At 44.5% G+C, this 15,878-nt stretch overlaps 1 protein-coding gene across 12 annotated transcripts in view; it reads right to left on the reverse strand.

The window, feature by feature from the left end:
• Positions 1-15,878, reverse strand: part of FGGY (FGGY carbohydrate kinase domain containing) — a 409,967-nt gene that overhangs the window by 79,604 nt on the left and 314,485 nt on the right. For 10 of the 12 annotated variants that reach the window (XM_082357730.1, XM_082357729.1, XM_082357726.1 and 7 more), the window contains 3 exons: positions 13,559-13,633; positions 7,592-7,712; positions 1,419-1,513 (listed from right to left, as the gene is read on the reverse strand). In XM_082357730.1, the coding sequence (XP_082213856.1) occupies positions 1,419-1,513; positions 7,592-7,712; positions 13,559-13,633 (291 nt within the window). The remainder of the gene's footprint in view (positions 1-1,418; positions 1,514-7,591; positions 7,713-13,558; positions 13,634-15,878) is intronic. The other 2 variants (XM_082357732.1, XM_082357725.1) reach the window with 1 other exon arrangement.

Genomic DNA, 15,878 nt, shown 5'->3' on the forward strand with positions numbered 1-15,878 from the left:
ATTCATGAGTGGGTTCAATTCTTTGGAAGAGATATTTCACAAGCATCAACTTGAGAGGCTTGGGCAGGGTGCCATGCACCACACTTCCCAAAATGTGGCACAAAGAGCACAGATATCGGTATCAGACTCTTGCGTGTGACCACTTCCAATAGTGTACACTTGAGTTCCATAATCTTTCTGGATCTCTGTTGCCTGTGTGGGTTGTGAGAGGTACCAGGAAGGTTATATGAAAAGCACCTAGCATAGTTCTTGGTACGTAAGAGGGTCACAATAAATAAAGCTCTCATTACTGGGCTACTGGTGGAAAACCTGGCTTCTAGTCCTGACTTTGAGACCGTGGGCAAGTCACTTAAGCTCTCTGGTGCTCAGCTGAACAAATATTTCTTCAACTTTCAGTTACAACTTGGGAGCTAGACTTCTTGGTTCTGGCATTTACTAGCTGCTTCAACGTAAGCCAAGTTATTTAACTTCTTTTTGCCTCAGGTTCTTCAACTATAAAATGGGAATCATAGAGCTGTTGCGGGACTGAACGTGCATTCCTGGTCCAGAGAAAGAACTCATAATGTGCTCCTGATTATCATTACAGATAAAGAAGTGGAGTGGAGAGCAGAACGGTCAGGTTACAGAACTAGTTGGAAGTCAAGCGAGGGTTGACTTCGGAGCTTGTGCTTTCAGCCTTAACCTATACTGCTTCTCTACCTTTTTTGTAAACCTATTGTTAATCCTATTATTTTACCACTCAAAGTCTCTCCATAAAACTCACATGTGAAATGTCTTTTGCAATTCAGTGGTAGGAAAAGCTTTGTCTCCCAAAGAAATGAGCATGCTTCCTCTTTTTGAAAATAAGAATTATGTAACTTATCATGTGTTCTTTTTTGTCTTGGCTGCCAGGAAGCTCAGAGTCAAACTGTCTGCTCCATCACTGCCATCGAGTTGTTTCCTTCTTCCTGTATCTTTGTTCCTCATTTCTTCTTCTAACTCCCTTTTACTAACATTTTCGTTTGTGTCCCTTGTTGAAAGAGACCTCATAGGTATTTGAAAAGTGGTGGGTGGAGATGAAAGAAGCAAATACAAATCAGAAATTCACATGAAAAATTTGTTTTGTACCTTACCTGTTTCACTTGCTACAAGAAAAATGGTCAAGGGGAAATTCAAATGAAATAATATAAGAGCTATTTTAAAGGAGAAAAAAAGAAAACCAACAGAAAGACAGAACGACTGACAGTAACGGAGGCCAAGTCAAACGAAAACTGCAATAAATATGTCTGAGGCTAGAAGTGTTTGTGCTTTCCCTGGCTGGAACCTATCATTTCTTAATTACATCCTGTGTGTGCTTTGCAAGACGTGCACTGCTGTCAAGAGGAAGAACAGCCCCAGACAGGGGAGGGGCCGCGGCCCACCCCTCGGTCCTCACGTACCTGCACAGAAGCGAAATCCCCCGAGGCACAGGCCCCCAGAATAGCAGCACCCACGAGAACAGACTCCACCTCTTGCGACAGGACCACAGGCATGCCTGCGCAGGACAAGGCCACACCTTGGTTAGGGAGTAGTCGGGCCAGGGGCCACGTGGGGAGCCGGCCAGCAGCTCCAGCAGCACAAACACCTGATGTAAAGGCAGCGGCAGTGCTCCCTCCCCTCCCCCTTGCAGTTCCCTGTTCTTTGGGATTACCTGGCTCTAAAGGACTTCCCTGCCTCTGCCTGCCGCTGCAGTAGCCAAGGGTCCCCTGGAAGCCAACACCATATATCTATATCTGTATCTGTATCTGTATCTATATCTATATCTATATCTATATCTATATCTATATCTATATCTATCTATCTATATCTATATCTATATCTATCTATCTATCAATCATCTATCTATCTATATGTATCTGAACTCAGGAGACCTTTCTGCCCAGGTTTTCCAGGCTTCTGCTAGCTGCTACCTGCCATTTCAAGTAGTTAAACAAACATTTACAAAGCGCTCTGCGGGGCCAGTGATATAGAGATGAATAAGACTGTCCTGCTCTTCAGGTCTCAAAGGGGAAATGGATGAGAGAGAGATAAAGCCCACACAGGGGGTTGGGTTTCCAACTGAGATGCACTAAGGAAAGGGAAGTAGTGAGAGAGGGTGTGATGAATCCTTCCTTCAGGGGCCTCAGAGTACAAGCCAAAGCCCTTACCAAGGCTGACAAGGCCCTCCAGGACCGGTGCCACTTCTTCCACCCTGACTGGTTTCTCCTCTCCTCCGGGCCACACTGCCCGGCCTCCTTGCTCTTTCTTGAATCTGCTTCAGGGCCCTTGCTTGTGCTGTTCCTTCTGTCTGGGTCACTTGCTTCCAGATGTCCCCATGGCAACTCCCTCCTGCAAGTCTGTGCAAACATCCCCCCCCCCCGCCACTGCGGCTTTCCTGACCATCTGAAGTTAAATGACAACTTACCCACAACATCCCTTACCCGCCTCATGATTTCCTCATTGCCTTCCAACACCGTGTTATTACTTCTCTTGTTTACTGTCTGTCTTGCCTGCTAGAACATAAGCTCCATGAGGGCAGGGACTTTTTGTCCACTGCTGAATCCCTGGAATTGAGAGCTGCGTCTAGCGCATTGTAACTGCTTACATGATGAATGAATGAATTTTCGAGATGGGGAAGGGGGTCAGAGCAGGGGAGCTCAGGATTAAACAAGCATTTGAAGGATGAGTAGGGGTCCACCAGGCAGGGAGGAACACTCCACATGACAACTGCCAGAGGCTGAAGGTTCACAGTGGACTTAAGGTGAATAGGAATAAGTTAGAATTCTTAGTATTTTATATGTGTGTGTATATGAAAAGAAACGTACATAAAATATAAATATATTTGCTAATCAGGAGATGGCAGCAAACTCCACAGAGGTAAGCTCTGTGGCCAGACCTATGAGATCTTCCTCTACTCAAGACATTATTTTTCCAAAGACTGGATTTCTCTTCCTATCTTTTCTGGTAAGAGTTCCCTGACACATCCTCCTCTGTGCTCCCACCATCTCCTAACTCATTGTCCTACTCCAGGGCTGGGGCAGCTGCCCCAGCCGTCCCAGACAAAGGGGGTGGAGGACAGAATTCCCACACATATCCCAGGGGACTTAGGAGTACCAGCACCACACTGCAGGGCCAGCACTGGAGACTTTGCTGACAAGTATCAGGTGGGGTGGGGTCTCTGGGAAAAGCTCAGACCTGGTTCCACTAGCCCTGTGTCCTTCAGCAAGTCACTTAAACCCTTTAGCCTCAGTTTCTCCCTGTGTAAAATGGGGATGATAACAGATTTGCTGTGAGGATCAATGAAAAAGGGCACATATGGGGCTTAACACATTTCCTGGCCTATGATAAGCCCTTGAGAGTGGTGGCCGCTATTGTTAGGATGAATCTCAGTGAGAGGTGAAGCCCTCCTCCATGCACTTCATCTGGGTTGGAAAGTGGACCAGCAGGGAAAGGATGGGGCAGGTGCCCATCAACCATCCAGAGGATCAGGAAAGACACCAGGCCACGCGGAAGGGCTGTGTTGGCTGCATCAGGAGAGAGCACCGCAAGCTTTTGCAGAGTCTGGGGATCATGGGGACGGGGGTGTGACCATGACCATCCCACGGCCCTGGGACTTTTTAGAAGCCAGCACTCCACGTGCTGCTCGCCTCCTAGCCCTCCTTACCCTGTCAAAGCCTCACTGGTCTGAGCAGGGAGGAACTACTCACAGGCCCCTCTCCTCGGGAACGGGAAGCCAGAGGAGCCGGGTGGATCCCCCATCAGCTCTCCAGTTGCAGCCCAGAGTGCTCTGGAGCCAAGCTGCCAGGGTTTGAATTCTGGCTTCCTCCCTGCCTTAGCTGTGTGATCCTAGGCAAGTTACTTAACCCCTCTGTGCCTGTTTTCCCAGATGCAAAATGAGGTTAAAATTCCATTGATCTCACAGAGTTGCTGTGAGGGTTAAAAGTGCTTAGAGGAGGCACTAAATTGGCATTAGCTATTATGATTCTTAATGTTTACCGCATCTCAGTTATTCCCACCCTCTTCTCACCTCGGCCTCAACACCTGTTCTGGGTCCTGGGACACTGCCGTGTGGACAAAGTCTGTAGCCCCTTTGTCCTCCGGCCACATCCTGGACTGAGCTCGTCTCCAGCCACGCGGCCCCTCTTCACGTAGCCACTCAGTCTCAGGTGGGTTACCTGCTGCCCCAGCCCCTGCAAGTCTAGGGGAGGTCAGACTGCGAGCAGCCCCACGGTACTGCCTGGTGACCGGGGTTTCCCTCAACCCTGCCCACACCTCTGTAAATAGACCCTTTATTCGAGTGTTCTCCAGTTAATCCAATCTGAGTGTGTCATCTGTTCTCTGCCTGGATCTGACTCACACTGCCACCAGCGTCCTCTGGGTACCCCGTCCTCGCTGGACAGTGGTCAGAGCACGAGAGCACTTTTTCTGTTTGTAATGGCCCTCTTGGCAGGACATTATTGTTCTTCTTTGCATGCCCGCACCAAGCTCAGCATGTGTACTCAGAGAATGAATACATGGAGGAGTAAATGAGTGAAATAATGAATAAGGCAGGAAGAGGGAAACCCCTACTGAAACTGCCAGAATTCTACAAAACAAAATTTAGGAGGAACATTTAGTCCCAAGTCAGTGAGGGAAACCTACAATTACTTAGTACACACCAAGTATTTCTTGAAACCACAGTTAACTATATGCCCAGGGTACAAGGAGATTCTTCCTCCTCACGTAGAGGACATTTCCCAAGTTGGCAAAACCCTACTCTCCCTGCTTGCCCAGGGCAGGAGCAAACTGTTCCCCAAATGGCAAAGATTTGCTTACAAAATATTTAACTTCCTTTTTTTCTGAAACGCACCACCTTTTTGGCGTGGGGCTGCCTTCAGGGAAGAAGTGAGCTAACATTCATTGAACACCTATTTTAAGTGAAGCACAGAGACTGGTGTTCACAAACTTGTGAGTATTAATTCCTCAGCATGATCTATCTGAGGGAAATAATATTGTCTCTACCTTTCAGAAGAGGGAAATGAGGCTCAGAGAGGTAAAGCAACTTGCCCAAAGTCACAGAGCTGGTCCCCTGCTCTTTCCATTACTCCACTCTATCTCCAAAGCATCTCCCAAATTCCATTGTGTTTTTCACATGTATTCCTGAGAATCATGTACCAGGTCTATGGTTCTTTCTACAGCTTTCTTTGCAGGAAAACTAGAGCAATTACAACGTTTAAAGGCACCAAACACTCTACCTATACACCCCCGGCTTGTGTACCCATCTTTTGCAGAAACAAATGCAAATGTGTTCTTTTCTCAGAATGCTGGGTGAAGGAGAGGAAGAAGGCAGCTTTGCCTGGAATGTGAACTATTTTATCTGACGCATTAATGAGTTTAGCAGAACCCAAAGCATTTAAAGGCAGATGCACTTTGCCATCACTTGTCAATCACCGGCTTCCCAAGGCAGAGGAGTTTCAGGCCAAAGAAAAGGCCCCTTTGTCCGGAACTGTAACTGGTCCACAGTCAGAGACAAAGGGTCCAGTTTCAATTGGAATCCAAATAACGATTAACAGCCTTTTCATTCATGAGCCTGAAGGAGAACAGTTTCCAAAGCAGAACTTTCTCTGAAGCCACTGCACCCCTGCTTCTGAGTCAGCTCAGGGGTGTGAGGCCTGGAAGAGAACTCACTTTCGTAAAGGCTGGAGCAGCGGTGCAGAGTCAGGACCTGGGTCTCACAGGCTGCCCTGCTCTGGGGGGCCCTGTTTCCCATTCCCTTGGGTGATGTGTTAGCCAAGGTTGATTTTATCTCCCCTCCTGAATCCAGGTAGGAGGTTTTGGTGGCTATTTGGAGGCTGGAAATTAAAAAGTCACTCACAGATCAGATTTTAAGTCTGAACTGTACTTGAACAAGCTAGCTGACTTTGAGATAAAATGTAGTCATGGCTTTTCTCCTAGGAAAAATCTAAGGTAATCTGGGCTCCTTTTTACGTCTTTCTTCTTTCTGCCTCAGAATGGCCTACTGCCATAGGTTTTGGACACTTTAGGAAAGGAGGAGTCATCATCAAATGGTTACAAACTGAGCAGAAAAGTTAAGAAACCTGGGTCAGAGCATAGTGTAGGGGACGCTGGGCCTGGACACATCTGGTACAATCCTGGTCCTGCCCCTACTGGGTGTCTGACCTTGGACAGTTAATTTAACTCACCTTCCTGACCCTCAGTTTCCTTGTCTGTAAGACGGGGACACCAATTTCTACCTTTTGGTGGTGTGTGCGGATTAAATGTAAATAGGGTGATTCATATCAACACAGAGTGGGAGCGTGGTTAATGGTAGTCATTTCTATACCTATTTTTATATATTTACCCTTAGACTGTGTGCTTTTTGATACTGTTCTCTGGCTTGTGCCTCAGTCTGCCTACCTTTAAGATGGGGATCAGTAACTTATTTAGTTTGATCTCACGATGTGCAGGGGGTAAATTTTGCCCATCATGTTTGGGAAAGCTCTCACCTGCAGGGATCTGCATGGCCTGGACGGGGAAGGGAGAGTCAGGGGCAGAAACCTGGACCCACCCAGCTGTCAGAGGTAAGGAATCCAGGGGACAGGGGACAGCAAGAGATCATGATGAACAGAGGCCAGTGGAGGGTGGGCTCAGATGAGACTGGAGGTGGGGCTGTGAGCAGGGTCCAATTCTCTCCTACTTCCCTATCCTTGCCCAGCCCTGGTGCCTGGCCACCCCGGGATGGGGTGGGGAGGGGGGACATCAGTCCCCAGGAGACACAGGGAGAGAAAGGAGCAAGGGGCATGAGGGCACAGGTCTAGAGGGATGGAAGCCCAGGCCAGCCTCCGGGGTAGCAGCAAGCCTCCTGCCTATGGGGCCCAGGGGTCTGCACTACAGATCCTGCTCTGCTTTTGTCTGCTCATATCACAGAGAGATCAGCCCATTACCCTGGATTCTCTCCATCTGTGTCACGATCCCTGACTCTGATGAGCCGAGAAGGAATCACAGGATCTTGGGGGTCTTAGGGCCCAAACCCCCATCTGCAGCCAGACACCCACAGCTTCCACCATGGCTGGGCTCTGCAATCTTTCTTCAAACAGTTTCCTTATCACTTCCTCCAGTCACCTGCTCTGCACCGTCACAGGTCCAAACCAGGGCGAGGTGGCCCACGGTGTTTCCATAATACCCTGTGCTTTTCTCACTCAGAGCTCTTGCCACACTAGATTTGACATGTCTGCTGTCTGCCTTCTTCAATAGACCCTGAGCTCCCTGGGGGCAGGGATCATGTCGTCATCTCTGTAGTTTCAATACTGCCCGCAATGGAGGGGATCAGAAGAGGTACTCAAGACTGTCGAGTAAATACTTGAATTAAGATCTAGTCCTTGCTGACCTCTCGTGTCTCATTTCTTACCATGATCCAATCGTTAGATACACATAGAAGTCACTTTCCCCACTGTGACAACCATAGCTGTCTTAAGAAAAAAAAATACATTTCAATATATTCAAAATAATTTGGCACACTACTTATATCTTCCTGTTCTCTACCCTGTCTAGATCTTGGCCATGCCCATTTGCTGCCAAGCCTACAGTGACTTTCTCTCCTTCTTCTTAGACTTACCGGTAATGTCCGCATGCATCTGCACAAAAAGGGGGTTCTTGCCGAGGCCCCCACAGAGGAAAAGGGTGCTGATCGAGTGCCCTGCTGACTCCATGGCCTCTATAATGAGGCGCGTCCCGAACTTAAAGGGAAGAACAGAAGAAAGCATCAGTACGGTAGCAAAGGTAAATGATTGGGAACATTTACTCAGTGTTTACCCAGTACCAGATGCCGCACTAGGAGCTCTAGATACACTACCTCAGAAAGTCAGGACTCAAGATTACATTGCCCGTGATCACACCATTATATTAAGTTGCAGAGCAGGAATTCCAACCTGGGCCTGCCTGACGCCAAAACCTTCTGAATCATTGCACCATTTGCTTCTATCAGTAGTTATACAATGTTGACAAAAAGAGTTGACAATGTTAACACGGTTCATATTAACACAGTTCGTTCAAATACATATTTGATGAGTGTCCATTACGGCCCAGGTCCTCTATGAGGTACGGGGAATGGAGTAATTGGCAGCTCTACTCCAATGATAACAGTTGGAGATCTCTGAGTCAGTTTTCCTTCCCTAAAGAGGAACTAAAGAAGTTTGTTCCTTGGAAATGGCACCAACAAACTCAGCAGCAGAAACATGGAAAGAGGGCTCTAACTGCACAAAGAAGGTAGGACACAAGACTTCAGGCTGGCAAAAGAACCTTTGTTACCACCTGAAACCAGGTAGTGGTTCTAATAAGGAGGCTTCCAGTGCCAGAATCCATTCCCAGTCAGTCCTTAGTGATCTCGGATGATGCAGAAACCACATGCTCTGGTTGGTTCAGGGCTTCACCATATTTTCATTTCAGCCCTTGTGTCTTCCTTTTTCTGAAAATGTGTTATCTATCGTCCTTGTCTTGCTCAGTTCACTAAAGTAAAAATTACTGATGCTTGACAAGAGACCACTACCATAGGGTCATCGAGGTGAATCTTAATGTACAAGTCATTACTTTTAGCTAGCGTATTCGAGTAGCTAAAAAAATCATAATTTCCTAGAAAGTTCGAAAACTGAAAGTCCAAAAATCATCATTTTTTTTTTTGAGAGAAGGATTAAAAACAAAAAAGATGAACTGTGATATGATCTTAGGAGGCAGCTGCATGGCGATGATTGAGAAAGTGGCTCTGGGGAGAAATGAGGGAGAGGGTTTTTTGGTGGCAAGATAGCCTTTGAGATGTTCAGAGAGTAAGCAACTTTGGGGGATGACCAAGTCCCAGGTGTGGACATGCGAGTGAGGGGCTGAAGCGGATGGAGGAGAAGGTCAAGGGGGAGGAGGAGGTCAAGAGAGAATACGGAGGTCAAGGATCTGGGAGGCCAGAGATGGTGCCACCACCAAGAAGGCGGGGTTCGGGCTGGACAGAAGAGGATCACAGATTCGCTGAAGGTGTGACAGTGGTGCTGGGAAGATGGTGTTCAGGTGCACAGAGGAGGAGAAGACAGTTCAGCTTGAGGGCATGCGGCATCAGAGGCTTAACCAAAATAAAGGAAGAGGGCTTAGGAAGTTATCAGGATGCTCCCCTGACCCCTGGGGGGTGGGGATGTAGAAGCTTCTTTCACAGGACTCTACAGAGAGCTGTCTCCCTGGGGCCAGAGGGTGCCTCTGGGAGAGGCAGGGCTAGAGGGTGATCTGGGGGCCAGGGGGGTGCGAAATCCTGATTGCTGTGTAGTAAATGATGAGGGATGGGGGCAGTTCAGGAGCAGAACCAAGCATTTCCAGCCCATAGATCTTCAGGTTTGTTGAAGTTATTAGTGAATATGGTAAGAATATGGATTAGGTAAAACTTGGGCCTCCAAAGATCATCCACAGATGTAGTGTGTTAAAAAAAAAAAATTAAAACATGTTGTACCCTATAAGGCCAGATTCCGCTTATTGAATATGGCTGATTACCCCCAGATGTTCTTTCTTAAGCTTTTGGGGGGTCATGAACCCTCTTGAGAATATGATAAAACCTACTGACCTCCCCAGAAAAAAGTCATATATAAAATAATATTATAACTAATTTCAGGAGTTCTACAAATGCCCTTATATCTACCACGGATCCTTTGGTGTCTGTGGATTCCAGGTAACCCTAGTGTACTCTAGGGGCATGAATCTGCAGGAGATAAGAGCATGGCTTTTGAATTTAAAAAAACAGCTGGGATGGTATTCAGGCATTTCACCTATTTCTTGAATCAAATCCATACCTAACCTTTCCATGACTCAATTCTCATTTTAAAAATGGGAATAATAACACCATATTTTTCATTTGATAACTCCATGGATTGTCTGAAATGTTAACATGCAACAAAAATTTAAAATGTGGTCTTAGACTTGATGAAATACAGTAACATCTATTTTACAAGTTTGCTGCTGTAGACAGTGTATCCGAAGCTCACAGAAGTGTCCAGTACGTGGAAGGCGTTTAGAAATGAGAGTTATTCTGGTTATTAGCTATATGCTAGGCACTCTGCTATGCTCCTTAATATCACCTCTAATTTCATGAAAAACTCAAAAACTGCATATTATTATCCCCATTTAGGATTTCTATAGTTTGCCTAAAGCCATGCAATCTGCCTTAGGGGAGGGGAAGCTGCCTCCCAATATGCATGGAAATGCCATGCAAAACTGATATTTCTGATGTTTCTAAAATCAGAGACCTGAGGCCTCATGTGATTAGCAGGCCTGAGAGGAGAGTAACACAAAGCACATTCCCTGGGAAAAGGCAAGAAGCAATCCAAACAAGAGGCACTCGCTCCAGAGGGGCTGTGACAGCCTGTCTCTCTCCCATGTGGCATTGTCAGCAGGAATTTCCCACTCGGGCTGCCCGGTTAGTTACAGGGCCTTCCCTTTCGGTGTCCCAGACGCCACTGTGTGAAACACTCCACCCTCTTTAAATGCCCCACCAAAGGGCTTTGTGCTAAAATGATTTTGTGCTCACCTTTCTGGAAAAAATGTTTTCACAGAGAAATTTAAATTAAAATTAGGCTATTCCACTGGGAATGTACAGAACCAAATGCAAATGGGGAGACTTCAAATGCAAATAGTACTTTTTAAGGGTCTATTCTGCAAAGAAAGCTATAGATGAACAGGCTATGAATAAACGGGGTGTTTGACAGGTCTTTCAATTAAGCTTGGTCAAGAGAGAATTTCACTTCATGGAGGGTTTTGCATAGTCCCAAGTTAACTTCACTACAATATCTCTAATTCCATCCCGTTCTTACAAAATATCAACCATAGATATTACTACAGAGAAGAATTTGCTTAACTTTAACTTCACAACAAATAGGTGTAAAGGCAATATTCAGAGTCAATGAACACATTTTTTTTTTCAAGTTGAACATCATGGGAAAATATCTGTTATCAGAATGCTTCATTAAAATGCACATTAAAATGCACAAATGCACTAAAAGATCAGAACACCCAGATACTTTTGCAAAACAGACTGAACTCCTCACAGTTCAACTGACTATACAACATAGCCTTATCGAAAAATCTGTCTTAAATTGCCTTCTCTTCATGGTATTATAAAGGTCATTAAAACAATGGACAGAATAAATATGATAGCTTTTAATATATGTACGGCCCATTACATACAAAATTGATTTTCCAAGTGTGTAGTACTTGGGAAAATGTAGTTGGCTTTCCCCCATCCCAGCCCTCCCTAGCCCGCAGCCTGCATTAGGTTTAACCTAATTTATACATTCTTGGACTTCTTACCAGTAAGGGGACCTCTGTGAGACAATCCTGGCTAAATTAATGATGTCGTCTAAGATGTGTCAAATCAAAACTGTTCTCGGGAATGCCTGAAGGCTTATTTCAATCATGTAGCTTTTACAAACCGATCAAAGAAAAATGCAGCATGGTAACATGGAAAGAGCAAAAGCCTAAGAGTAGACAGACAGAGGTTCAGATTCTGACTCTACCATACACTAGCTGTTTGACCCTGGCAAGCAGTGTTCCCTCTGTCTGTAAAATGAGGACGATCCCACCTACTTACTGGGTTACTCACGGGTGGGTGAAGTACCCTGTTTGGTGCCTGGCACAGAGAGTGGGTGTCAGTGAGAGGGACCAGTGATTGTCATCACAGGATGGTGCCCCTTGGCTCATCCTGTGTGGCCTCGTTCTTCGTGTCCCCCTCTTAGCATGGACTCAGAAGGAAGAGCCTCACGCACCTCTGCTTTTCCAGGATTATTTATTTTAATGCAAGTGGTTCATTCCACTGTGAGACTTTTCACACAGTGATATTAACATCAGAAAATAAAAGCTCCTCAATTATTGGGAGATTGGGATTGACATATATACACTAATATGTATAAAATAGATTAATAAGAACCTGCTGTATAAAAAATAAATAAAATTCAAAAATTCAAAGCGAAACAAAACAAAAACAAACAAAAAAGCTCCTCAATTCATCGTGTACCTAGTTTTATTTTAGAAAGCTGTGGGTTCAAATCCCAGCTCTGCCACTTACTAGCTGTATGAAACCGATCAAGTTAGTTAACCTCATTGAGGCTTAGATTCTAATCTTTGGAAGGGGGATTATGATACCTCCCTCATAAGGTAAAGTCAGATAACGTATGTAAAATATTTGGCATAGTTCCTGGCATATAAAACCCCCAAACTATATTATTTATCGATATTATTATTATCTTTACTGTAAAGCAGGATCGCTAAATAACTGTTTTTATTACTGATGCGTATTTTTGTTCTCCATTTTCATTTTTTCATGGTAGTTAACTCCCGCCATTTTGATAGATGTCAGAATTGTCTTTTTTTGATCAAGTTACCATAAATAAAGCAGGCTGACTGATATTACTGAACTGGACAGGCTATTAAATCAATAAGATAGTTGTTTCAGGAAGATACAGTCAAATTGGTCTATAAGCTAAAAAGGACTGTTTAATCTAATTGAGTTGGCCAGTTCTGCTCTCTTATTGTGTGTATGTGGTACCTGGATAAATCTAAACATAAGAAAAGCAATTTTGTTGATGACATGGATATACAGAAAAAATGCATGTAATTCTATTATTTGAAGCAATGAGGATATGAAAGTGGTATGTGGAGAAACAGATTGAATAGCATATAAATATGTCCATATAGCATGAATAAACAAAAGTACTTTGTTTAAATAGGTATATTTCTGAAAAATAAATTTTGACTCTCAATTCAGTGAACTGATTTTTTCCTTTCTGTTGGTCCCCAATTCAATTTCCAGATCAGCTAAGCCTTACTGGATTAACTGTTATTTTGGGGTTCCTACCAGCCCTGAGATCCTGAAAGCCATGACCCACTCCCTTCAAATGCAATTTCTAACACGCACACACGTGCAAACTTTCGTGTGTGATTTCAGGGTTTAGAACCCTTCTGTAGCTCACTCATGGATCACCTCTAGACAATAAGAGTCCTTAGACAATGATGTTTGGGCTTCTAGGAGTTTGTTTTCATTTTTGATTGATCTTCAGTTTATGAGCTTCTAACACTTTAAATTCCCCCCTTTCTCCTTCCCTAACCATCCGAACCTCTCATTTAAGCAGCTAATTATAAAAATAAACATTTTCATGCTCCAAGGAAGCTTACTATTTAAAGGAACCCCAGACTGGATCCTTTTGCAAAGTGAACAATATCATGTGTTTTATAAATCTGGACAATCTTAACGCCAGCTCTTCTTAATGCAAGCATACATGGCATCTACTTGCTTGCTTCTATTTAATGAACTTAGAAGACAAATTAGATAGATGGTAAGCATGATGTTCAAAGACTTTAACTCCTTTTAGCTTTCAGCTATGTGAGGCTACTAGTAAAGCAGGTAAAGACCTTTAGAATTTCCTTCTGCACAGACAAGCATCTATTTTTGGCAAGCTCCCTAGAATCTTTGACACAAAAGCATATGATGTATCTTGGGGAGTATATGGTCTAAAGTTTGTTAATAGATCTAAGTCTCTTTAAAAATGGCATTAAATTGTCTTACGGCAATGGCTTGAACTGTGGCCAGGTAGAGAATGGCAAGATCATCGAGGTCCTGAGATAGTTTCAATCCGGTGACCTGTAGGGATGAAGAAAAGAAAAGAAGGAGATGGCGCCATGGTTAGAGATAGTTCCCATGAAACACGTTCAGATGTGTTTTCTTGCCGAAACAAGTTCATATGCAAATCCCCTTTTTGTAAGCTGAACGTGAAGTGACTACTAAATTGTTTAATCTCCAGACCTGGGAAAAAGTATCCCTTCTTCCCCCACAGAAAATGCCTTGCCTTGGATTAAAGAAAAACAAAACAAATACTATAAGGAGATTTTTTTTTTTTAGGAGATTGTGTTTGATATTTCTTAGCATGGAATTAAATATCTTTCTTTTTTAAAAACATTATTCTTTTATTACAAACACCTATTTTCTTTGGCTTACAGAGATGAACACATAGCAGTGGCATTCTAGTAAAAGGTGATCTTATTCCGAATTCTGCTACTGTCAGAATTCAGTGGACCAGCATCCAGGGGGTATTCAGAGTAAAATAACATGTCTACTATAAATGTGATACCTACTAGGGGATAATTTGGAATCTGTGGTTTACCAGGGAATCCCATTAGAGTCAATCGGAACCACATGCTTATATGGAGTATGTCAATTTCTGAGAGATTCCAGAACTGAACAGGATGTTGGATTTGGGTAGTTTCAAGACTTGTTCACAGTCTCACTTTCATGTCTCCCATTCACGAAGGTGTCCTCTTGGGACATTTCTAGAGGGTGAAGACTGCTGGTTTCTTCAAGCCTAGCCTGAAGTTGGTGGGCATCAACGCCAGAGTTCACTTTAGATTTTCATTACAAAATTAATTCACGTAACATACTTTTTCTCAGGCCCTACAGTGTATGTGGTCCTGAGTTCAATGAGGAGGTGACATGCAGCCTGTACTAAAATAGGAGAGCCTAGTGGTCTACCAAAGTCCCTGTCCTTCATTGCTCCAGCCCCATTTATTATTCTCTCCAGAGTCCACCCCCAGCGGGGATTAAGGGGCCAGCCTTGGCCTGTTACAGGGCACAGATACCACTCCACTACCGAAACCAGAAACCTGGGAACACTTTCCCCTGACTTTTCTCTCCCTTCCAGGATTTAATCAGTCTCCAAGTCTTATACATTTGAGCTCCAGAATCTCTTTTGAAGCCACCCCCTCTCTTTGTCCGCACTGTCACTCATCTCTTTAATTCAGGCCTCCATCGCATCCTTCCTGATTGCTGAAATAGCTCCTGATCAAATCTTCCTGTTTCTAATGGCGCTCGGCTCCTCTCTACAAGGGAGCTAGTGCTTATTCTCAAATGCAAATTGATCATGTGAAAAGTTCTCCCCCCGTTGCCCTCATTCTGAAGCAGAAGCACCTTCCCTGTGTTCTCTGAGTGATTCTGCCCGGGGTCAGCCCTGCTTTCTTCGCCAGTGTCTAGTCTTTCCCGTCCTCACTTAGCATCGTGTGTTCCAGCTGTTCTGATTACTCATCTAAGTTGGCTGAAGCGGGTATTCCTAAATTCAGTAGTGCTACCTGCTGATAGGTTTTTTTTTTTTGGCAGATCATGGGGCCAGTCAGTGAGAACAACGGCTTTGATTTGAACACACAGGAGGAGCATGAGAGGTTTGAATGAGAAATCAGAAAGGAGCTCTAAAGATGCATGTTCCCCAGCCAATAACTCTGTGAAGGAACATCTCTCAGAAAGGTCCCTAGAGACCTAAATGTACAATAAGAATGTTAGAACTAGGAGAACACGAGCAACACAGATATCATAGAAGCTCAATTCACAGAGGAGAAAATAATTTGCTTAAGAGAGAATCCAGAGGTTCATGGAAGCCAGAACCTAGGTGTTCCAACAGACTGTGTTACTCACCACAGTACCTCCCATGCTTGCCACTGCGCCTGGCACATAGTGGCGCTAAGTTAATATTTGTTGAATGTGTAAGTGACACTTCAATGCTCCTTTTTCCTTCTGCACACCATTCTCTCTCCTAACATCCTATCCTTCTCTGTCATATTATACAATTATGAGAGGACAGTATTTACTACCTCAGCCCCTCATATATTCACAGAGGTGGAGGGGTATATTTCCTCCATGCCCCAAGGGAGAAAAACACTGGACCATCACTTCTAGTTGCTTACTGCATGCTCTTCCCCCTCCCCCAAACTCCACACTTACCCTTCCTCATCAGAGGAGTGGCTTGTACGAGAATGGAGTAAAAGTAGTCACCCTACTTATATGTAGCGTATATGGAGTCTTTGTGTGAATTAGAAAAAGGTGCTCCCTCCAGGTGGACTAA

Source organism: Balaenoptera borealis, assembly GCF_965194805.1.
Source record: "Balaenoptera borealis genome assembly, chromosome: 1".
Classification (NCBI taxonomy): Eukaryota; Metazoa; Chordata; class Mammalia; order Artiodactyla; family Balaenopteridae; genus Balaenoptera; species Balaenoptera borealis.